We start from the raw sequence: 25,931 nt of genomic DNA on the forward strand, positions 1-25,931 counted from the left end.
ATGTATGGATGACATTATGGTTAAAATGTATAATGTGGATTAGATGATGTTAATCTTAAATGCATGTATGTAGTCATCTTATTAAATGCAGTAATTGGGATCATGAAGCATGTAGGTTGGTATAATGGAAAGTATTCATTAGTTTTTAATGCAATTAAAGTATATAAGGAAATTAGATGCATGACATATGTTTTATTGCAAGTTTGAACAAAATGTATGGTTAAATTGTAATTGATGAACTTAATCATGTTATCTATATTTTTAACCTACCGAACGAATTTATCCTTTGTTAGTATTATCATGTCATTAAGTTTATCAACTTAATTGGATTAATTAGCATGAGTTGAGTAAGTGTTGAATCAAGTAATCATGTTGGGAAACTCTTTAGGTGTTGTTTAAGTCTTCTGTTGTGTAATCTAAACTTATGATAACTCATTGTATCATTATGTTGTGTTTAATTTTAAAATATATATATTTGCACTCTATTCTTGTGTTTTAGCTTAATCCCTTCGGGGTTTCCTAGCGGGGCATTACACCGATTGTTCCTGCTTCTAGTGCAGGACCTGATGGCTCCACCGATTGTTCTTGTCGATTGTGTGTCTGATCTCCTTACCCATCTTTTCTCATGTTGTTTTTTTATATCTTCTACCTTTGCCTTTCCCTTCTCATCTACTTTTCCATTAGTTACCGGTGGGTTCTTACTCTAGCAATATTTAGCAATATGTCTGATCTTGTTGCATGCATAACAAACAATACTGTTCTTCTGAATTGCTTTATTAAACCCTTGATTTCCTTTATTTTCCTTTGATTTACATTGGTTAGCCATATGTCCAAATCTACCACATGCATGACATCTTACATTTCCAAGACCAATGACTGATGCATTGTTCTGATTATTCCTATTTCTGCACTGACTTGCTATATGACCATATTTATTGCAAACAAAGCATGTACCATTGATATTTGTGAGCATTAGGTTGTCTTACCGGTGATTTCTAGTTCTGATTGTTGGCATGATTCTTCTTTTGACCGGATGATTGATCTTGTTGTGCAGTACCAAAGCTTTCTCCTTCTTCATAATCAAGACCTCTCTTGTCATTAGCATCTCTTTGACTCTTCAGTAATTCATCAAGTTTGGAAGAGCTAGCTTTGAATTTGTCCTTGTACTCATTTATAGTGACTAAGTCATCTCTCATGATTATGATCTGTCTCTCAAGTTCCTATTCATTATTCTGGGACTAGATCAAATCAAGTCTCAACATGTCATTCTCATGTGTCAATCTGTTGCATTCATCAGATCTATCCTTCAATGCTTGAGCTAGGTTTTCTTCATTCTTCTTTCTGTCTTCAATCTCCTTGCACATTCTCATGGTTAAGGATTGCATCTCATTCTTCAAGATAGTGTTCTCCTGAGTGAGTTTCTGACATTGATCCTTCATAACATCTTCCTCATCACTATTTTGATTTTGCAATTGATCACTGAGTTCCTTCCTCTTAGCTTTAACAACTAAAAGTTTTCCCTGTAATGAGATGATGTGTTCTCTGGCTTGCATTAGTTCATTCTTTAGTTTACTGTTCTCCATCTTCTCATTATCAAGATCCTCAAGAGCAAGTTGAAGTTGTTGCTACATACCAGTTTCCATTGATTCCAAGTTTCAAATCTTCCTCAAGTGGTTAAACTTGTTCCAAGGAACTGGGCTCTGATACCAATTGTTGGAATCCAAGAACATTGAGAGGGGGGGGGGGGAGTGAGTCAGTGTTCTATCGGTAAAACTAATTTTGAACTTATTGCTTATGAACTGGTTAACAATAAAAAAAATTAAAGTGCATAAACCAAATAACACATAAAGAAGCAACACCATAACACCAATATTTATATGTGGAAAACCCTGCAAAGGGAAAAACCATGGTGGGGTTGATACCCACAATATCTATATACTTGATCAAGGTATACAAATATTACATGGAGGGGATTGCACATGCAATCAGGTTCACTACTCAATCAGAAGTCTCACTGACTTACACAACAATATACAATGATTACAAATAAAAATGAGCTCATAAGATGCATCTGACCATGCTGGATAAGTTCTAGTTTAAGCTCTGTTAACCCTCTCTGTGTACCGGTTTATTGATACTTTGCTTTGCTACCTGTTGAGACTGCACACATGAAACTGAGCACAAAAGCTTCCTAATGCTGACCAAAAATCATACCACCAATTTATGACTTATTCGCAACCAAAATCGCATTCCCACTCTTATTGAATCCATCGCTAAAAGATCTCCTTAAATACCCTTTTAACTTGTTGAACATGTCGGCCTCGATGAAGAATTATAAAGCTATCGACTTCCAGATCACAAGGTATATCATGCATAATCTTGATGACCATGTCGTCCTTGACACACTACCAAAAATTCCATGAAATAAATTATCGGGGTCACAAGATATCTTAGCCAAGTCCTATCCTTAACCGGGTTCCAAATACACGTTACCGGGACCAAGACTTAGTCAGTTGTAAAGCAAAGTGTATATATCAGTTGTGTGTAGTGAATACAGATTGACCCAATCAAAGAAAAATGATAAATCAATGAATCCTGATAGAAAATATTTACACTTGAAGATGAGTTGCCATCAATGACAACCCTAAATGATGTTTGCCTTGTCGGATGAGTGTCAATTGCCAACAGCTTCGATAATCATGTTGAAGAAATGATTCAAAGATATTTGGCTAGGTAATTCTTAATGATTATGTGTTATGTTTCCTTGGTTTGACCTTTGTCCTTGATTCCAAAGGGGAAGGAGGATACAGAAAAATATCTTTATATTTGTGTTGGAGATGTTGTTGTTAGTGAGTTATTATTCAAAAGTTAATTGTGAAAACAGTTTTGGTTGTTTGTCATCAATGACAGAGGGGGAGATTGTTACAGATGTGTGTTTTTTTGTCATTGATGTCAACAATGTGGTCCAAATAACTTCTGGTCTGAACATCAACAAAGTTAAGCTATAGTGTTGGAGTATTTGCAGTTATGTTTTGGACTGGAGGTTGCTATGATTGGTTCTATGGTTTAATTGTATTGGTAGTTGATATCAATTTGATAGTGAGTATAGTTGGAAGCTTTATCTTTGTGGTCTGGATGTTATTTGTTTTGGTTCAAACTCATTCATAACATGATTGGTACATGCATTAGGTTATATTATCAAAGTTAGAAGTGTTGGCAATTTGGAGGAGTTGTTATGTGTTGCATTGATGTCAACACTAGTTGTTTTGTTGTCTACCGGGTTCTGGTAGAGTGGTTGGTTTATAATGTTGATCTAGAGATCTTCTCTGGTATGTTCCAGCTTGTGGAATTGGTTTGGATTGGTTATTCATGTGTTCCTGATGTGTATCACATTCAGTTGGTTCAAGATTTGATGATTCAAAATCTATCATTTGTTCTAGTAAGCCTTTTGGTTACTGGTAAGGGTTTTACCAGAAGAGCTTTATTGAAGATATTTTGATGAATTCGATAAGTGGTGTTGGTGCGGCTTCTAGAAGGTTATCAAGATGTTGATGATTATCTTGTTCATGTTCCAGTTGATCAGTGGTGTTTCATTTGGCTTATGGCGACCTATTTTAGGTTCGGTGTTATTCTGCTAGGTTATGGACCGATTTATGTAACGTGTTGGTTGATGCTCTCGATGCGTTACGGGTAGGATTTATTGATTGGGTTATGTTGTTTTGGTCTTAGGCTAACTTGGTTTATCATTGGTTTGTGAGATTATGTAACAGATTTATTGTATTATCTTTTAGGTGGTCGACCTAATTATTTAGGTCTCAGGTTGGTATAAATATGATGTAAGATCTCTTTGTAGATTGTGGTATGTGGGTTATGTGATTATCTATGTGCGAATAAAGTTGTAATCATATGCAGAGGTTTTGGTCGATCGTAGGTGATCGAATTGGGTTTGTGTAAGAGGTTTAAGACCTCTGGTATTGAGCTTAACTGAAACTGTACTCAAGCATATGAGATGTTATTCTTGCAGTTTATTCATCTTTTCGGATTGCAGTCTGGATTTCTTTTGTAGACAGTGAGGCTCCTTTTGTGATGAGAAGTGTGCTCTAGGTTGTTGGCCTTCCTGCATGTGCAAGCCCCTCTTATTGTAATCACATACTTACTATAGAAGTATTATCTGACTGTGGGCAGGCTTCCCACCGTGTTTTTTCCCTTTACCGAGATTTCCACGTACAAATCTCGGTGTTATGTGTTGTGGATGGATGGTAATTGTTCTGTGATTTATGTTTGTGCTTAATTGATATATCTATTATTTTGGTAAAAGGTTTTGTGTGCTTAAAGTTTCATAATCTATTGACAACTGATTCACCCCCCCCCCCCCCCTCTCAGTTGTCAATCGGTTATCCTAACAAGATGTAATCATATTTCTTGGTCCATTGATTGTGTGTGAAGTATTCTTTTGGTCTGGTGTTGCTTGTTTAGGTTCAACTTATGTTCTATGCACTTTATATTTTGGTATGCTGGTACATCTTGGGTAAAAAATATGCATACATGTTTTAATATTTCTTTTGGGCCAACTTCATGAGGACATTTTATTTCATATTGGTATATATATGTGATGATTTGTTGAAAAGAAATAGAGGAAGTCCATGAAATGTGTATGTAGAATTCAATAGTGACTTGATGTAAGGATGTCGATATGTTTGCAGTTGCTATATCAAAAGGGTTTGTAGTGTAGAGGTGATAGTTGATATCAAAGCAGAGATTTAGAGACTTGGAGGTTCGGATATATGAGTAAGGTCAAAGACTATGCTATAACAGAGACTATAATCGGCATAATGAGATTCTTTTATTCATATAGCTCTATTTCTAAAAGTGGTAATTTTGTATCTTGCCCTGTTGGAGGTTTGCAAGTCCTCTTGTTGTAAATTTCCCTATTGTAGTTAGCTTCAGGTTTAAAATTCCTCTTTTTGTATCTTGCTCCAAGACAAGTTACCCTTGGTTTGCAATTCTAGAGTAGTGAGCTCCATCTTCTATTCAATATGGAAGAGACCAAAAGAGATCTCAATGCTTTGCATCATCCCCAAGTAGACAACACAAGGGACAACAAATAGAAGAATTGAGAAACAAATAGAAGAATGTCACAATAGATTTGACCTCTTTATTACTTTGCACCAACGAAGTGACAAGGGTCATCCAAAGAGAACCTAACATAACAAAAAAACATCACGAGGGAAACAAATTATGAACAAGCAAGAGACGAGAGAGAAAATCTACAACACTAATGAAGGTAATCAAGCAAATCATCCACCTCCCAATCTTGGTGAACTTTTTTTTCGAAAAATGGACAAGATGCAAGAGGAGAAACTTCAAGAATGATATATGGAGCTACTGCAAGTTCCAAACAAGGACCGTGCTTTAATGATGAGTCACTTTGTCTGTCACTAGGAGCTAGGATTAATGCTTTTGAAAATTGTTTACATAAATCATTGTCAATATCAACAAGCTCATACAAATCATCATAATCATTATCATCAACATTGTTATCACGAACAACATTTTCATCCATTTCTTCATCAAGATTAATAAAAATAGGATCTCTAATACAAATAGAACATGAACCATCATCTTTCTTAATCATTTTTAATCTTGGTAATTTAGGTTGAACTTCCTCCCTAGGGTTAGGCGAAGGCTCGACAAATGGGACTAAGTAAATATTTGGTGTGTTTGGAGAGTAAATGGGTTGAGAATAAAGTTCACAAGCCTTAACACGATGTATATGTCAGTGTTCTCTCCCACAATGGTTTCTTTTAGTTTTAGCCAAGGGTTGTGAAGGTTTAGGATCAATGGACATAGACTTATTTTCTTCCTTTAAAGGAGGAGGAATGGGAAAAGGTTTACTAGATTGAAAAATAGGAGATGTTGGACGCTTCCCTTTGTAAGATGTAGGAGGTAAAACAAAGACATATATAGGAGGAGTAGAAGGTGTTGGAAGGATACCAAGTCCATCATGAGGAGGAGGAACAGGTCCAGGATCTCTAGGCTTACTCGAAGATAAGATCATCTCATACTTCCTCTTTTGATAAGATTGAAAAAGAGAATCACTTTGAGGCTTAAGAGGCTCAAATTGTTTAAGAGAAAAGTAATCAAGGGTGACATCTCCACGCCTCACCAAGGGTTGATACATATCATGATTAATTGTTATGATTTTTTCATTATGAATAAATTTTAGAAATTTATGAATAGTAGAAGGAATTGCTTTCATGGAAGAGATCCAAGGATGTCTCAACTTCACACGAAACTGATCCTATGTAAGAATGATAGCAAAAATTACTTCTAAGTACTTAGTACCAACCTCAACGGGAAGAGAAATAGAAACAATAGTAGGGCAATAGAAACCATCATACACCTTAACCACTACACCAAATTTATCATATGTTATTTGATGCAATTGTAAAGTACAAAGGTATTCCTCAATGATCACAATCACCATACATGTTGGATCAATGAGCACCCCTTGTGAGAGTTTGTCTTTAATATTCACAATAATATATAGTGGGCCATCAGGGGCAACGATAGTCCCACTAGGACCAAAGGTAATGCACAGGTTCTTAGGACGTGTAGGTTTATCAACAAGATTAACCAAATTATTAGACTCAACACCAAGGTCATCGGTAGAATATATGAGAGGCTCAAATTCAACCACATTAGTATAATGGGAAGGTAAATGATTAGTAAATATTTGAAGGTTTTGATTAAGAGGAGCTACAAAAAAATTTACTTTGTCATTCATACCAGCTATGGATATGGTATTGCTATCAATAAAGTCTTGAATTCTACTCCTTAAGGTATAACATTTCTCAATATCATGATCGATAAATTGGCAAAAGGATATGGGATCATGATAAGGTGGCAAAGGTTTGGAGGTATCAATTGGCTTGATGGGAGGAAGTTTCAACATATTTTTATTTATTAATCATGTCATTATACTATGCAAAGACTCGGAAAGAGAATTTGATGTCATGGCTGCCACTTGGGTATTGATGTTGTCATTGATCTTGATGTATCCCTTGTCCGGTTTAAACTTCACAAAATATTGTTGAGCACTCTCACTCTTATCAACCGAATCCATTGAAGGAGATGATTCAAATTGATTCACTTGAAGTTGATAATTATGAAGAACTATGCACAATTGCGTAAAGGAAGTAAACTTTGAAAAGAGAAGAATATCCCTAATGTATTTTTGTAAATTAAAAATAAAAATTATTTAAACATCTTGATCAAGCATATGATAAGCAATTTGAGAATAAAAATGTTTATATCTACCAATAAAATAAGTCACTTTTTCTTTAACACTACAGTGAATCAAATTAGTCAAAGTAATTTTAGGACCAATATTATTGTGAAATTGTTGAATGAACGCATTAGCTAATTTTTGTAATGATGTAATAGAATAAAGAGGCAAAGAACAATACTACTGTAAATCTTTATCCCTAAAGGTTCGAGTAAACAATTCAACCACAAGTCTTTGATTATGAGCAAAGTCACTACACAAGGTTTGAAATGTTTTTGCATGAGTCAAGGGATCACTTTTTCCATTGTAAATCTCTAATTGAGGGACTTACATATGTTTAGGAGGGACAACATGAAAAATTTCATTGGATAATGGGCTCGCTACATCAAATCTGGGCACATCAAACTTGGATTGGGTAATGGAAACTAATCATCATTGTAAGGATGAGACAATTTGAGCTAAGTTATTGATGGTTGCTTCGGTGTTGAATTGGAATTGGACATATTGGATCATGATGGAGGAGTAAAATTGTTGTATGTAGGTTTAGATTGAGAGTAAGGAGGTGGAACACTATGATATGTAGGTATGGGAGATGATTGGGTTACAAATGGAGGACTCACGAAATGAGGTATAAAAGAATTTTGATTAACAAAGTTACCCCATTGACTAAAATGTGCATGATTAACATTTTTTGTGGAAGTAGTCATGATAGAAGATGTGAATGTAGGCACACTAGGCATAGGAATGGAATGATTGACTTGACTAGTGATTTGAGTGTAACCAAGGACTTCGACACAACTTTTTATAGGCATGATATTAGTGTCAACAATATGAGCAAGGCCACACAACAAATCAACACCAATTTTGTCACTTTGAACCATTCTTTTTATTCCTTCAATCAATGGGATTGCCTCATTTTCTGAGTATTGTTGACTCATCCAATGTTGAAGATTTTCAAATTCATTATCAATCTTCTCCATTTTGTCAATTGAAACTCTAGTTAGTGATTCATCCACATGATGAGAATTATGAAAAGAATGAGGATAAATGACATCATTTGTTGGGTTAGAGGAACAACCAACATTCTCATGAAATAAGTTATCCAAATTAGGCTCCACATCCTTAGTAATTAAAAATTGTGAAACCTTAATTCTACAACTTCTTCTTGTGGGACTATTGTAGGTAGGGCTAATGGTAACAAAACTCATGCACAAAGGAGGAAAATTTGAATTTGAAATTGAAAATTATGATTAAACAATGTAAAATTTTGTAAAAATGATTGATTAACCAATTAATTAAGCAATTTGATTTGTGAATTTAAAAGATAAATGTCTCTAAATCATAGCATAACATATCATAAAGATCAGATCTAAAAAATAATGCAACCCACAAGTAAATTTGAGAATTATAAATTAGTGTTTTTATAAATTCAACCACTAAATTTATGCACGATTCAATTAAAAATGAGTTCTATGAGTGCAAATTTGAATTTTAAATTGCATAAATAATCAAATCTAAAATAATTAATCCAAATTAAGTAACTCACAAGTTCAATTTTAGAATTAAAAATTAGGTTTTTCTTGTGAATTTAACCTCTAAATTTATGTAATTCAATTGAAAATAAAACTTGCATATTCAAATTTGAATTTGAAAATGCATGAACAATTAGATTTGAGAACATAAATAAAAAATTAAGGTGTAAGATGTCAAGTTTACCATTACATGTAATAAGACCACTAATTTTTGCTTAGGGACCACTGCATTAGGGAAAAATGGAATTTGATAGATGTAAGCCTAAAAGACCAAGATTTTGATCATATTCCAAGGGTTTTATATGTGCCTCTTCTTTCCCTTTAAATTGAATTTATTTAAATAATAGAGCTAAAACTAGGTTAAATGTGTGTTATTCGAGGCAATTATGCATAAATAGTGAGCTACATTCATCAAATAGAGCCACAAACTTGGATATGAGCAATATGTGAATGTTCAGATCTATTCCCAAAAGGTTGACCTGAATTGTCAGGACTAGAATGTCAATCACTCTGGTCCTCTGAAATTTTCATCGTCTAAAAGGGAACCTGTTTGTCTCTGCGAATAATGTTGATCCTGAAAATTACAGCTTTGTACCTGTCCTGCACACAATAGAGAAGAGAAAATGGTTGGAAATAAGGGGTTGCCTTAGGTCAAGCCCTAGTTTTGGAATTAACCATGAAATAAAATTGAAATATAAATGCAACACTGTAATGGAAATGCTTTCCTTTTGAGGGAAAGACTGAAAAAAGTCCGAAACACTAATGATATACCTTTTAATAAAGTTTTATTTGTCTTCGCAAGGAATTAGGGTTTCATGTGGATAGTCTTCATAAAATATAGAACATGAATGTCATCTCCAATGCTTGAATCTTGACTTTACTTCTGCTTCAATGCTTGAAAGAAGATTGATTGCTTGCTCACATGAATTTGTTGGATGTAATTGAGAACTTGAATTTTTCAGATTGATTATCAAAATGAGAGGGGTAAACCTCCTTTTATACATGCTAGTCAAAAAACAAATTAATTTTCCAACATGAGCTGACATAGGATCTAGGTTCTCACTCAAATCATGTTACCATTATGAGGCCCCAAAATGGGCCCTTTTGGAGAGGACCAAAGCACTGGGTGCCCTGGTACTGGACATCAGGGTCCCAAGATCTTGGGGAAGGAAATGCAAATTATGAATATTTGAGCGAAATACATAGTGCGAGTAGAATTAGGGCTTCAATTAGACCTTAGGAGACAAACACCAAAGTGATGGCCCAAGTGAGGACACAATTGTAAAGGAGTACAATTTAGGATGCTACACCTTTATCTCTACTTTATCTTCACACCTTGTAACAATGATATACTCGCTAAAGTGGGAGCAAAATGTAACATTGTAATTTGCACCTCGTGCAATTAAATGCTAGCTTTATGCTGATCGGGGATTATCTTCACCTTTTTGTCCTTTTTGCTCGCTTGTCTTTCCTGGTCGGCTTTCACCCTAACCTTTTCTTGTCTTCTTTGATTTTTGACTTGTGGACACTAGAGCATTGTGGAGACATTCGTGTGTTGTGCTAGTGTTGCATGAATCTATAGAGTGAAAGTGGTTGTTTGAGCATTACGCTTGGGATTAGTAGGGTTTGTAATGAATTTATATGCACCCACTGACGTTGGATTCAAACCTGGCTAGTTTATCTTCCCTTGAGAGCTTCATTTTTCTCTCTCTAGCAACATATTAGACTCTCCTTGAACATTTTGAAACTCTCTGCAACTTCTTAATTATTATTCTTGTATTCCACCATCGTCACACACCATTTTATTTCATCACCATCTTTGCAGCTATGTATCAGAGGACTCTTGGCAATTGCCTTCATGCCAACAACCTCTTGTTCTCTTGGTGTTGAAGAGGAGTTGCTTTCTCTCTATTCCCATCGTTGCATCTCCATAGCATATCTCTTGTTATCTTGCCTTCAGAGTTTACTTTATCATTTATCAATCTATCATCTTGGTTGTCCATGGAGGTGGAAACATTAAAACAGGGGTTTGATTGTGGCAGACCTTTATATAGCACCAACATTTTTTTCTCTATTTTGTGTGCAGGTTTTCAAGATAAGCTTAGGAGTTCGCTGGAGGCTTCAATCATGGACCAATTGTGAGGCATTTGTTCTTGATTCTCCCTTTCAGTACTTAATATTATAGTCATTTTTACTTTTTGATACTCTTTTATTAGTTTAAAAGTTCATTTATTATATCCACACGTTTCTTTGTACTTTTTGTGTGAGTTTCTATGTTTCTATCCATACGAGACGTTAGCGCACTACATTATGGTCTTCAACCTGTGCACGTGTCCTGAAACAAAGACTGTGTAGAGACCACCAAAGAGTCTCTATGACCTGTGTTTTCAAGTTCGGTAGTTCAACATACCTTCTAACAAGTAAAACTCCACCTTAGGTTTGGTTAGTTAAGTACTATGTATCTCCTAGCTTACCAGAGTGCTAGTTTAATGAGGTGGAGAAGAATTATTTACTCCTTTGAAATTTCATCACCTAGAGGGTGTCGAATTTCCTCCTCCACACATACTAACGAAGATATTTTGTGTAGTGTGAAATTTCTAACACTACAATATTTAAAAATTGTTTTTTTATAATATTAACATAAGGGGAAAGGTTGAGACAACATTTCTCATTAATCAATCTAAATTTCTCTATAATAACTTCCAAGGTTTTTGGTTTAAATATGCGAACACAATTATTAATATGGCATTCAAACCTCTCACAAAGCATTGCACAAGAATCCCCCCATCCTTAACTAAACTCACATACTACTTAAGTTTTAATAAGAAGTTCTCATATTAATTCATAGTCGTGCTGAGCTACCTAAATTAATGAAACTCATTTGTATGTCTCTAGCTATAATGGTTGGAAAAGTAATGTGAACAAAATATCTCTAGAAATATCTCACAAGATATCATGACAATATATAAGTGATTATTTTTCTCCTAATGCTAATAGGTAGAAGATAAACCACATAGGTGTATGTTGGCACATCAAGCATTGGTATTTCTACCATAGGGATGCATCGTAAAAAAATTTTGAGGCCCAAGAGCCAATTTTAAATATCATAACCTCTTGTAGAATCCTCAAGGACAAGTGGATTCAATCAAATAAGGTCTCTCATATGCCCTACCAACATATTATCTGCATTCACTACATACCTAGCCCCTTGATGGTAAGAATCTTGTAAGGATACATACTCCAATTTAAAACAATGAGAGCTACTAGAATGCTCTATCTCCAAGATGGGGCTACTTCTCCTTTCTTGAAAGGGATATAAATGAACTAAACATGATAGATTTTGATGAGGATGAAACTTAGCTATAATCTTTTGAAGAAGAAGAACAACATACAATGCACTAGAGGATCTTCAGTTTGAACCTGTCTAGCAATAGTGGATATCAAGAAACCAATAATTAATACTTGTGTTTCTAATATAACAATTGTGATAGGGTATATGATGCATATTCCTTCATAAATAATTGTGTGGGTTAGCAGACACACACACACACACATAACTATTTACGATACCACAATAAGGCACATAAGTCGGGAAATTTAAAAAATGTTATAGAATAGTAAGCACTTAAACATCCATGCTTCAAGAACACATAAAGCACACATCAATCACATGAGAAAGAACATAAAATAGAGATCTCAATATTTAAACATGTTTTCTAATACCAAGTGTAATGCCTAAAACCTCACACCTAGGATATTGGCCAAGAAAATATATTTTTTAAATAAAAATACAAAATTGGCTCTTAGAAAAAGAGACATGACATTGAAATGTCACACTACATACAAATGTGCACGCCAAGTTTTGTTTTAAGAACAATGACACACAAGAATTCAAAAACTCTAGTAAGACATCACCATTGTTCCAAGCAAGGTGGAACTTGGGAAGAATTTTCTATTGTGTGACAAAGACACCATGACAAATCCGAGAATGGAATTGTGACAACATGATGATTGGATACTAACCCATGGTCATGTTTTCTCATGAGCACAACACAAGGGTATGATGAGGGAACCATCAACCTCAAATCCACTCCCTAAAAATACTTGACGTTACTTGCAACATAAAGGTAAATCTATACAAGAGGTGGGATAGATAGAAGATATCACATCTAAATATATGATGTTCACAAATTTACTACAAGAATGTTCACACTTAACAATACAAAGGTAGGATATCTACTAATCAAGATACCCACACATAAGTGATAAACCTTCACAAGAGGTTATCCCACTAGGAGGTACAAACCCTTCATCAAATGGAATGATTAGTCATTTTTGTGTAAAGGCACACTTTCTAATACAAAATGTATCATCACCTCTATGAGTGATGACATTGGAAGACTTATAAGACCAAGGGGAACAACTTTTATTTACAAAGTCTCACTTGGAGATGCTTACTATTTAACAAAATGGAGGACTACAATGCACTAGAGGACCATAACACTAAAAAAATAGACTAGTACATTATTACTTAGGTATCCTAATTTTGTGTTGAAGTCCAATTTTTTTGCTAAAGTCCAAGTATTAAGAGTCCAAAAATTGTTATGGTCCTATTTTTGCATTATAGTCCTTTCAACACATTGTAGTCTTGACCATAGACTAAATTGATGGTTGTTTCTACTTCTTGTAGTTAGGGACAACACCTAGGATTCACAACTAATTCTTGTAAAAAATAGTGATAAAATTGGTCATTTTCTTTCTTTATGATTTTGTGAAATTTTGACTATACCCTGGATTGAATGCTTGACTATACTTTTTAAAAAGAAAAAAGAAAAAATCTCACAAGTTTAGATAGATTATTCAAAGAGTGGATATTTTTCTTTATTCAGTAGATAAAGTAGAGAGGTATGAGAAACATTTGTTGAGCCTTATCTTGGAAGAGGGTATTGTAACAAGAGAGTGGCCATGTGAAGCCTTATGGTAAGAAAGAGAGATGGGGTATAGGAGTGGCCACAACCACTGTACTATATTATAATTTTACATGCAAGCTGTAATTAGCTAGATAAAGTTGATAAGTTTATAATTTTACCTCTATTTGCTTCTATTTGTGTGGGTGGTGTGAAATGTTTATGTGGGTTTTCCTTCATTGGAGCCTTAGTCTAGTTTGCATTAGATGCAATCGATGTTATTTTTCTCACTAGATATTTGAGGAGAGTGATTCAAGTTATAAAGGAGATGCTATGGATGATGGATTGTGTTTAGGAAGGGATTTAGAATTTTATTGTAGGTGTAAGGAAAAGTCTTGTAACTAAAGGTATGGTGTGTGTGTGTGAGAGAGAGTAAACAACCTCAATAAGAAAGTGTCATGTGCTAGAGTGTATTGGTTGTCCTTCAATAAAAATAGTGCTAGGTTGAAGGTGTAGGAACATTTTTCACTATATGGAAATTGGGTAGATGGAGTTATAAGGTACATCTTCTAGTGTTATTATTGGGTAGAGGATATGTGCAAGTTATTAAGAAAATTGGGTATTGTTTGTGAGAGTGTCATTGTGAGTCAAGTTGTGTGAGTTTTTTGGATAGTGTGTGTAGGTGTAAGAACATAGGAGTATCCTTAGGAAGGATCATAAAAAGTTTTCCTTTAAAAAGATAAGAGAAAGATCTGCTTAGGAAAGTAGTTCAAAAAATATTGAAATCATGTATGCTAATTTAATTTTTGAGATGTTAGGACTTGCGAAGGAGTGAAGAGCTAAGATGAGTAAGAAGAGAGAAGATGAAAATAAGATGGAAGATGTTGAGTCCCATTATTTATCTAAAATTATTTTTTCATGTAGGTAGAGATGAAAAAGATGGAGCAAGGTGTCAAGTAGATGATATAAAAGAAGAGATACTCATGCAAGAGGAAAACGAAGGGAATATGAGTAATTATTTGGTTGGGTGATGGGAGAGGTTAGTGAAGGAAGATGAGTTATAGTAGAAGATAGGAGTGAGATATTAGCCATTGAAACATGTCTTTTTTAGGATATACAAGTGTTGAATAATATAAATGTATGTGTGGATAAAGTTGTAGTGGAGGAGAAAAAAGAGTTTGTTGCAATTATATTTTATTTGGAGGGCATGGTAGTGTTGTAGATGAAATGAAATGTAATAGAGCATATGTAGATTTTTTGGCATGTAGGTTAAAAGGAGTGTGAGAAAGTGGTGAATGCAAAGGGCATGGTGATGGAATTTCATTATTTTTGTAATATCGATAGTGCTAATTTGTGTATAGATGAAGTGGAGAGTGAAGGATGACGAAGTGACTTTTGGTGGAGGAGGAAAGGCATTGGTGGATTAAATCCCACAAAATAATTAGAAGAATAAGGGATATTTTTGGGGATAGATGGTTAGTGGAACATTGAAACCCATAAGAGGAGAGAGAAGGCAGAGAAATATTTGGAGGAGGTTGATTTACGAGAGATAGAGGTCCACAATAGGAAAGAAGATTAACCAAGCATGGTGAAAGAGGATGAGAGATGTCCTAGCTAAGTGTTTGAAAAGGTGTAGGAATAAAGTTTTAAATATGTTTGTTACAATGATGGATTTTTGTTGTTGATTGTTTGCACTATAGAAGGGTGATTCTAACCTCACTCAACTTCATTTTGGGAGGTCACGAGCTCACAAAATTTTCTCACCCACTATGTATGATATAGGAGAATTATGTCTACATGCTATCTTGCATCATAAAAACTAGGAGTTAGTGATTTTATCTTTAGTTTCTTGTTCGTCTCAACACATTTTTTTACTTTGCAGCTTTCATCAACTTGCTTCCTTGGGAAAGTGTTACATGAAGGATATCAATTCCCACTGGTTCTTTAGACTTGTAGTATGCTACATGTTGCTTTACGCATTCTCTTAATAATCATAAGATGATTTATGGTATTTTTAATTTGCCTTGGAAAGCGAAATATTGATTGTGCAGTTTGACTACATGACAAGTGTGTTTTAAAGTGCTTATACCTTGGTGTTAGGTGACAACACGAATTTTAAGAAGGGATACTTTGGGGTACTAATGCATGCTAAATTGTATATTTACTATGCTCATAAGATGATTTTTTTTTACTTTATCAAATATATTCATACATAATGGGGATATGTTTGAGCTCTTCCAATCACAAACCATTAACTTCTAAACTAAGGGGTTGTTGCCTTTTTAGTCACTAAGTTGGGTTATTCAAAGTGACTAAACTATTGATTTCAATAATATAGTCGATTTAAAGACTTCGTTCTTCTAATTATTTATATTTTTGCACTTGGTGGATGATTATGTGGGGTCATGCTTTTCTTATTTCCCTCTAGTTTAGTGTGGCAACTAATTTTGGGTTTTTTTGCTTGATTTTTCCCTATTGGGGTGATTGATTATATGGAATGATTTTCTATAGTGTGACAATATTCTAACTTTCTCTTGGTTGCCTTGTTCCTCACTATAGGCCGATGATTTATCCTTTCTACATTTCTATTGTTACATCAAAGTTGTATGCCTATTCCTTGGCCACTTTTATATTCCTTTCCTACATTTTGCTATTGGAATGTCTTTTAACTGTATAGTACCATAGCTATTTCTTACTTCTAGAAGCTTAGTTTTACTCCATGGTTGCATTGCTCATTTCTTTCCTAGATCATTATTCTTATCTATTATTGCTCGTGATGTTTGTCTCTTAAGCGTTAACATGGCATAATTATAATCGGCCTTCTCTTGACTATATCATTCTTTTGGTGTGGGTAGTTACTTCTCCAAGAGACAACTATTGCTCGTGGCAAATTGGCAACAAGATTGGTTATTATCTTTCTTTCTAATTGTATCATGAATGAACAACCATCCCTTGGAATATATGGTTTCATTCCTTCTCACCATGTTTGGTTCTTAGATCTTGGTGGTAATTACTCTCTAAGGTTATGTGATTTTTTTCCTTTACAATTAGTGATAGGAAACTAAAATTCTTTTGGTTAAGTTGTAGTCATATTATATATGACTTTTTTTTTTGAAAAAAAAGAACTCTTACAAATTTAGAAAGAGTTATTCATAAAAAAGGAGATTACTCTTTATTTAACAAAGAAAGTAGAAAGATTATTCACAAAAGAAGATATTATTGTTTATTAAAAAAAAAGATTATTCAAGAAAGGAGGTTATTCTTTATTCAATAACAAATGAGAAATCATTATTATTGAATATACAGTAGTTTCACAATAAAACATTCATAAAATAATATTAAATATAAACCAATTTAAATTTTATATATGATAATTATTAATAAAATTATAAATATTTTTTAATAATAAAAATAAAATTAAAACGATTCGTCCATTGACCATAACATAAAAACTTCGAAATATTTATTAATTCCTCATAATTTTGAAAGAAAATTTTGCTTCTGTAGTATAATAACGATAGCCTTTTTCTGGTAGAGCATGTGAAAACATGGAGGTGGCAGAGGAGGTAGGGGAGTATGAGAACGTGTTGCAGAAAATAATGGATGCTCTGTTAAAGGGAGGATATTTCCGGGCGAGAATTTCTTCCCTTTCTCCTTTCGATAAATTAACAGGGGGGTTGGCCTGGTGCATCATCGCTTCCAACGCTGACATTCACATTCCTTACGATCTCCTCTTCTACAGTGACGAAGCTACTCTTGGTGAAAAGATGTATGTACGACTAGGCTTCCTCCCCCTGTTTGTTATACTTTAATCCTCTATGGATTAATTATAATTTGAAAATTGAGGGATAGAATCAATGGCTAGTTTAGTTCGGGGTTTGGTTTTACATTCTCAATAATAATGCAACCAAATAATTGAAAGTAGACGCTTTGCCTGCTCATATAAGTAGAATTTATTCAGAAGCCAGTATACATTCATTACAATGTAAGGTAAGGATAGCTTTTAGGTTCCCCTCCAGCTAGAAATCAACTTAGTCTGTGAGATGAAGCTCATAAGGAATCTGGCTTTCCATTTACCGTATATTTTGTTTTAGGTAGGTCTAAAATTCTACCCCACTTTGGATTCGAACCTTTGACCTCTTTTGTAGACTACACACGCCGTCAACATCAGGTCCACTGTGGTATACAGTCATAAATACAGGTTTGATTTGGGTGCCTGTGCAGGAGGGCCTTCAAAATAGGAAGTGGGGATTTGGCTACACGTAGAAGTTATCAAAGATACAGTTGGAGAAAATTACTTATAAATTGAAAACAGTGAAATGAAAACCTAATTTCTTGAAATTTAAAACTCTTACATGTTCAAACAGTAAAAACCTGATTTCTTGAAGATTGAGACACTCACATACTGAACCAAAAAAATACAAACTTGAAAAATAAATACATCACTGATCACAGGATGATCAATTCAGTCTGCTACAGCGATGAGCAAGTCTATTCAAACTTATTGTTTTGCATATTCTTCAAGACTTTAACTGGCCATTAAAAAGAGGCCAGAAATCCCCTTTATAATCTCATTTGAACTCGTTTCCAAGTGAATAGATCACATCCGTACATGACATGAAAAACAACAAAGGTCACCATATATACTGCTTGTATATTGCATTTTCTGTAGTGAGTGCATTGCAACTCTTTTTACCGTTTCTCTAAATGAACATAGAAATTGGGTGCATTTTGGATTTTTCGAGAGGCAAGTCAGGTGAGTACTGAGAGTTCAGAGTGTCCAAGAATATCTGGGTGCTGAGCTGCAAATCCTCGGAGAAGAATCTGGTGACACTGTCTTCAAGCAGTTTGGAAATTTTTGAGAATGCCCTTACAGCGATTCTGCTATATATATAGCTGTTCATCTTTCAGAATGAGTTGTAAGGGTTACAAGGCTCTTTTTGTCTAAAGTGATTTTTGGACATTGCACCAATGTCCAGAACTACATCATTTTGTAAAGAAACAGCTATGCCTACATAAATAAGGTCTGGGCAATGGCAAAAAATCACTTTTAACAGAAAGGGCCATGTAACCCTTACAATTCATTCTGAGAATGGACAGCTAAGGTAAGAAAATAGCACCCAGCTATCTGATAGGAGCCTAAAAAGTAAATGATTTGTGATGGACTGTAAAACAATCTCCTTTTTTGATACAACATTTGGATGAGAATCCACAACCCCTGAGTATTGTTATATGGCTACTATCAGAACTGCCACGCTATGGATTTCTGCGATGATCCAAATGGAAATTATTAGCATAACACCAATTTGAATGGGCACATAACACCATTGTTTTCAAGATACATGGATTGAAATTAACAAAATTATAGTACGTCAGTTTTTTGCAAGCATTAATGATCATATTATCTTTGTACTTAAATGAGAAAATTATACTTTTCTTGGGTATGGTTGAAAAGTATTTTCGTTTGAATAAACACAAGAAAGGCAGTTATTAAATTATGCCCATCTTTAGTATGTCTCACTTCTTATGTTTGGAGGAAGAATGTTTATAAATTTTGAGTTGCATCAGTGTTCAAGAATCAAGAGTTCATTTTAAATGTCTGAATGCAATTGACAAATTTGGAGGGTCTTAAAATGCATAAATTGACTACTGTGCCTAAATTGTATTTGGTTCTAAGAATGCAGAATAGTTGGAGAGTCTATAGAAGCAGCTTTGAAGAATATGGAATGCCCTTACCCTCTTCAAGCACATCAGATTCAAGGTCTAGATTACCAAGCTGTATATCCTGTCGTCCAATGGCTTGTTAAGAGAGTTTTAGCGATGCGGGAAGCTCTTGGAGATGAGGTATTCATTTTTTATATCAATATTTTAATCTTTTACATTGAAACAACGAGTGTAAATTTTGTTCTGGTCAAGTAACTGGTTTTGTAATTAATGAAGGTTAACAGTAATTTTATACATAAGCTCTAAGTTACCGATTCGGGTACGGATTCATGGATTCAGCAAATTTTTTTTTTCTTGGGTACGGGTACGGGGACGTCCGTACACACACACACACACACACACATATATATATATTTTAATTATATATATATATATATATATATTATATATATGCATATGTCATATATTATATATATGTTCAAACATCAAAATTATATATGTTCACAGTTCAAACATACAAATATGAAACATACAATGTAACTTTCTCATACAATGATACATAAATGATAACAGATAAATCATAAGTCATAAATCCATAATTGCCAATGCAATAAATAATCTGTATTCATACATCGTAAATGTAATATCATATTCATAATTTGCAAAAAAGATAATATTCAAGTTTGAAGTTTCAAACTGATTCAAGTTTGTTCATACTTTTTTGAATTTTTTGACCTATAATTTTCATGTTTGGTTATAATTTTTTGACTTTTATGACCCGTGGGCCCCGTTTTTGGGAACCCATGGGCCTTGGTTCTCCCGGGTCCGCCTGGGTTCTCCTTGTGTTCCACCCGGGTCCTGCCCAGGTGGCCGGGTTCTCTGGACCCACAGAGAACCCAGCCACCTGGGCAGGACCCAGGTGAAACACAAGGAGAAGCAGGCTCGGACCAGGACCCGGACCCAGCCTTTTTCCCCAAGAACTGGTATCTGAGCATAAGCTTATTGTAGAATAGAATAGACGAATTTTAATGACCATGAGGCTAAAGATAGCCTAGGGGACAGAGTCCAAGTGGGATTAAGTTTCATTTGTTGTAGTGGAAGCAAAATATCTAGAAAGCTTTTCAAGTTGCGATGACATCTATAAGACTATAACAGATTTGACATATAGGTGGTTAGTGAAAACTTGGAGCTTTTCTATTCAAATACTAGTAGGAGTGATTATTTCTTGGGAAGTATTTGGGTTGTTTCTGATACTAGTAGGAAATCATTGGGCAATGTAAACCATTTGATTTAAAGCCTGCATCTTTTGTAATTCAAATAGTTCAATTGAGTCACTGATGCCCATTTGATGCCGAAATTTTACTGACACTGGTTTACTGTTGCCAGCTTATCATCACTGGTTGAATGACACTAGTTTGTTGCCTTTCTAACATAAAGTTGTAGCTGATATTGGCCCTGCTGTGAGTCGTTTCAAAATTTTGCTTGGCATGTTATGGTTCCCAACAACATTCAATTATGGATAAAGCCTATTTCATTTAGGGGTTTATGGTCCCTTATAAACTGTATTCAACTCCTTTAGATGTCATCATGGATTTTTTCTTGCAACCTAATCTGATAAATACATATTACTTGTGGCATCTATTTCTTTGTTGTGCTGGATTGTGAGGTTTGTTGCTCCCTTTACTCCTATTCATATACACGAGTAACTTCTTTCTTGATTATGATCTCCATGTTGAATTCTCCCAATTGCTGTATGAGTAGTAGTTAAGCTAAATATAAGTATTAAGCCTCAACCAGTGATCACTGCTAACATGTTAAACATATTGCTTAGACAGCAGAGTAAGCAGACATTTCTATTAGTACTCAATCTAAGTATAACTTCCAAGCATCAATCAGGGATCATCACTAAGATGTCAAAACAGTTCTCATTGATGGCTTATACCTGTGGTAGATTTGCTTTTGAGGGTAGTAACTTGAGCATATCTGTGTTTTTTGTTTTATCTGTTTTGTACTTCCTTCTGTTAAGTTTGGAGATGGGTTCTGGTGTTTTAAAACTATTCATCTTTCTCTTCATATTATCTGTTGGATTCTTTTTTGTTATCAGGATTTCTGATTGCCACATCTTCAACATTGCAAATTTTCAATTTGGATGTATTTTTCTATGTCCTTTAAAATCAATTTCATTTTTAATTGATTAAAGCAGAAATTTGTTTTCCCTCCATCCCCATTTGTAGGTTTCATTTGAAAATTTTGTTTATTATGTACATTGATCTAGTGTTCTGCATGATCACATTTGCTTGAAGAACTAATTTACCACTCCTGGCACTCCAATGTAGTGATTCTGCCAGACAGTGTCAATTTAAACTTTCATTGTACTCTTGGAAGAAACTCTTACATGTGCAAAGATAATTGAAATAGCTATATAATCCTTATATTATTAGGGAATTTATTTTTTGGTTTGAGTATTTTCATATCTGGTATAATAGCTGATATGGAATATGTTGAAATTCTGATAGAACAATCCTTCTGTTGAATGATTTAATGATTGAAACACTATTATTCTCTTTCATATGGCTGGAAATTATGTTTCTTGCTTCCAAAGTTGCAATCTGGTACTAATCCCAAATTAATTTAATTAAAGGTTCAAACTTCAAACTGGGTTCATTTTTATTTATTTTTTGTTTAACTTTTTCCTTATTTGTCTCTCCTCGCTAGTCGTGCAGCTCCTTCCCACTTAAACCAACTCTTTTTAATCTCTTAGATCTGCGACAGTCTATCTTTCTATTTCTTGAGTATTCTTTCATCCCGATGATGGATCACAGAGTGTGATCTGAAACATTGATGCAAAAAATCACACACAATCTAAACCAGAAACAACAATAAGAACTATTATTCTCTTTTGTGTGGCTGGAGATTATGTTTCTTTCTTCCATATTTGCAACCTAAACCGTGTTCAGTACCTTGTTATTAATAACTATGTTACTAGATTTTACTATGGTATCTCTTAACGGTAAATAAATACGCAGTTTAGAAATAATAGAAATATAGGATATCAAATAAACACTCAGATTGTATACAAATTTGCACAGATATCTGCTACCGAATTAGGAGGTTCCCATGAATTTATATGACATAATGCTCATGATACATGGAAGAACTAGTTCTTATTGTCAATGGGATGGCTGAACACATAGACTACAATGCATATTCAGATCTATGCTATGCTGTGAATCTAAATATACAAATCAGTTACATTTTCCAACTGACATGTCAGTTTTCTATCCTTAATTTCATGCCAAGAATTTATCTGAATTTTTGGATTTTTTTTTGACTGATAATTCTGAAGAATTTCTAGGCTGGATTGAACCTGTTGAAGTCACAAAGGGGGCACCTCATCCTCTAAATTAGCACAAGTTGTTTAAACCTGTGAACTCAATGGCCCAGTGGGGGCACAAAGCCTGTGAACTCAATGGCGCAGTGGGGCCACAAAACCTGTGAGCTCAATGGCCCCACTGGGGTTTGAACCTTGGTGGGAATAACAACAGCAATGCCAAATTATAACCAACACACCATGCCCTTAATTACAATTTCTGGATTATTTTTATTGCATAACTCCCAGATTATAATAATTGCATAACTCTCATAATCTAATGATTACATAATATAGGCCTTCCATTATATTTATGACTTTTATGCCTACTTCCACGATACTGATTCTCACAATATTCCAGCCATCGATTCTATCTATCTTGTGTCTCAGTACAGAAAATCTGAAAGATGAATCCATTGCACTGTTCTATTGTGCAAATCTGGATTTACAGCTATAAGAATCGGCATCAAAGTCTGTTTTTTATAGCACACATCCCATCATATCAGACTGCATGCATGACCAAGCTGTTGATTTTAGTAATGAGATTTAAAGTAAATAACAGAAACTGAAAATGCAACACATTATGGCACAAAACAACACAAGAACAACACAGCAGTACCCTGGGAAAACCTCCCTCTTGGAGGAAAAACCCAGCATCAAAGATCCAGATCAAATCTTTTATTCATAAGTGTTGTGCGAATCGCACACCCATCCCCGTCTTGGACAGGGACCCCCTAGTTTGTGCCTTTTGTCTTTGCGGAAGAGGAAGGGGATATGAAGGGTCAAGTGCCGCTAAATCCAAATTTGGCCTCTAAGGGCTGTTGTGACGTATTCACACATCGCCCCATAAATGGGACCCCTGCTTTTTGCTTTCTGGGGTTTTTTTTTTTTTTTTTTAAGGTTTTGTCTGTTAGCCTTTGCATGATGAGTGCTGTCAAGGGAGTCGCTGGGATGGCAGGCTCTGCTTGAGCCAGGGTGAGTCAATAGGGCCCCAGAATTAGGGTTTCTTTGAGAGTCTTCCTTAGGGCCTGGTTTTGCTCTTGTTGCTCATTGTGTCTTGCTTGGTGAGTGAATATCATCCTTGAAGGTCTGAGTTAGGTCAAGTTGGCGAGTGATGGAGTCTGGAATGTCATCTTGATCTCCAAATGCCCTGAAATTTGACTAAGTCTAGAATGTCCTGATCCTGAAATTTGGCTAAGTCTGGAATGTCCTGATCTTGAAATTTGACTAAGTCTGGAAAACTGAGGAATCCTCCAAAAACTAGAATTTGCAATATAACTCTTGGAGGTCCGAAACCACTCTCAAAAATCCTGAAAGTATATATGGAATATAACTTAAAGTATCACTTATACTTAAATGTTATATTCCATAACATGATCCTTCGGCGAGATCTTGACAAACTCGCCCAAGTGCCCAAGCTCGCACTTCTTGAGGAAAAAGTTTAAAATCCCCAAATGCCCAAAGGGGCGAATTTCGGACCCTGGGGCAAAAATTGGAAACTGCGAAATATTGCAAAAAGCCCCTAGAGGTCCGAATTTCACTTAAGTCCTCCAATTTCGAACCCTAGGGCCAAAATTTAAAAATGCTTGGAAAGTTGCCAAAAGACCCTTTAGGTCCGAATTTCACTTAAAATGCCCAATTTCGGACCCTGGGGCAAAAACTGGAAAAGGTTCAAAAGTTGCCAAAAGACCCTTTAGGTCTGAATTTCACTTAAAATGCCCAATTTCGGACCCTGGGGCAAAAACTGGAAAAGGTTCAAATGTTGCAAAAAGACCCTTTAGGTCCGAATTTCACTTAAAATGCCCAATTTTGGACCCTGGGGCCGAAATTCAAAGTTGTATAAATTTGCAAAAAGGTGGTCTAGGTCCGAAAATGCCTCTAGTTCACTAAAAACGCTTAAAACTCCGAAATTCGCCAAAAGGCGTTAAAGGTCCGAAAACTCCAAAATGGGCAAAAATCGCGAAAACTCTGAATTTGCAAACATGTTTAATGGTCTGAAATTTCTCCGATTTTTCAAAAATGTGCTAAGGGTCCAAAGTTTTCTTTAAGTTGTGAAAGGCGTTAAATGGTCCAAAAATTACCCTTCAACTTGCAAAACTCCCCAGGGTCCGAAATATATCCAATCGCAAAAGGCGTTCATGGTCTGAAGTTTGTTTTAAATTGGCGAAAATCGCAAAAACTCCGAAGTTCTGGTAAAAACGCCAAAGTCGCAAAGGGCGCCCAATGGTCCAAAGTTCACCCTTAGGGTTAGAAAACATAGTTTAAAGTTTGCAAAACAGCGCCATAGCTCCGAAATCCAGAAAGGGGATGAGTGTTAGGATTTTCAAATTTGCAGGAGCTCTTCAAACCTCCAGAATCGCGCTATAAGAAGTTTTCAAACGCCATAAACCCATTCAAAACGCCCAAGACTCCAAAGGTAAAATCACGGAGAAGTAAATCACCCAAACACTATCAAGACCAAGGATCAGATTTCACATTCGAAGAGAAAGGAGAAGCATTTTCAAGATACATCTCACAAAGAGCTTCTCAAGCCAGATGTCGTAATTAAACTTAATGTTTGTTAAATTAAATTATTTAATTTTTCAAATTGATTTATTAAAATGAAATTGATCATTCGCAGGTCGCGGGATGTCATTGAAGAACCAGGAGAAAGACCTGAAACACAAATCGAAGAAGGATCGCAATCAAGGCCAGGCGCTGAAGACTGGAAAAGAAAAGGATGTGCGAACACGCTACAGGAGCGCGAGAGCAACCAAACATTGGGAACCGTGCCGCTGAACAAAGATGAAGTCCACCATCGGGACCAAAGACCAAAGAACAAAGACAACTCTGAATGCTGCAAGTTTATGCCTTCTCAAGAAAAGGCACACAGTTGGATTTAAGTCCAGAAGTTCAGTTTTATAACTGAAACGACTTTATTGTAAACTGCCCATGGGTCCCGCGCAAGATATTTTTGTGGATAACTATTCCCAACCACCAAGAAGATTGGATAGACCTGAATTAAAGACAAATAGTGGCAGGTAGTTGAGATAGTTGTTGGTTGGATAACTGAGAATTAATTCGGCATGGGTTAAAGCTGCCAGCTTCTGGAAGGCAGACCAGGACCCTTGGATGCAGTCCATCCTAGCCTTCGATTCAAAATTGTAATATCTATAAAAGGCAGAGGCCTT

At 35.1% G+C, this 25,931-nt stretch overlaps 1 protein-coding gene across 2 annotated transcripts in view; it reads left to right on the forward strand.

The window, feature by feature from the left end:
- The first annotated feature begins 17,208 nt into the window (after positions 1 to 17,208).
- Positions 17,209 to 25,931, forward strand: part of LOC131079581 (uncharacterized) — a 191,324-nt gene continuing 182,601 nt past the window's right edge. For both annotated transcript variants that reach the window (XM_058017570.2, XM_059211060.1), the window contains exons 1-2: positions 17,209 to 17,496; positions 19,412 to 19,571. In XM_058017570.2, the coding sequence (XP_057873553.2) occupies positions 17,276 to 17,496; positions 19,412 to 19,571 (381 nt within the window). In that variant the 5' untranslated portion in view covers positions 17,209 to 17,275. The remainder of the gene's footprint in view (positions 17,497 to 19,411; positions 19,572 to 25,931) is intronic.

Source organism: Cryptomeria japonica, chromosome 9 (genome assembly GCF_030272615.1).
Source record: "Cryptomeria japonica chromosome 9, Sugi_1.0, whole genome shotgun sequence".
Classification (NCBI taxonomy): domain Eukaryota; kingdom Viridiplantae; phylum Streptophyta; class Pinopsida; order Cupressales; family Cupressaceae; genus Cryptomeria; species Cryptomeria japonica.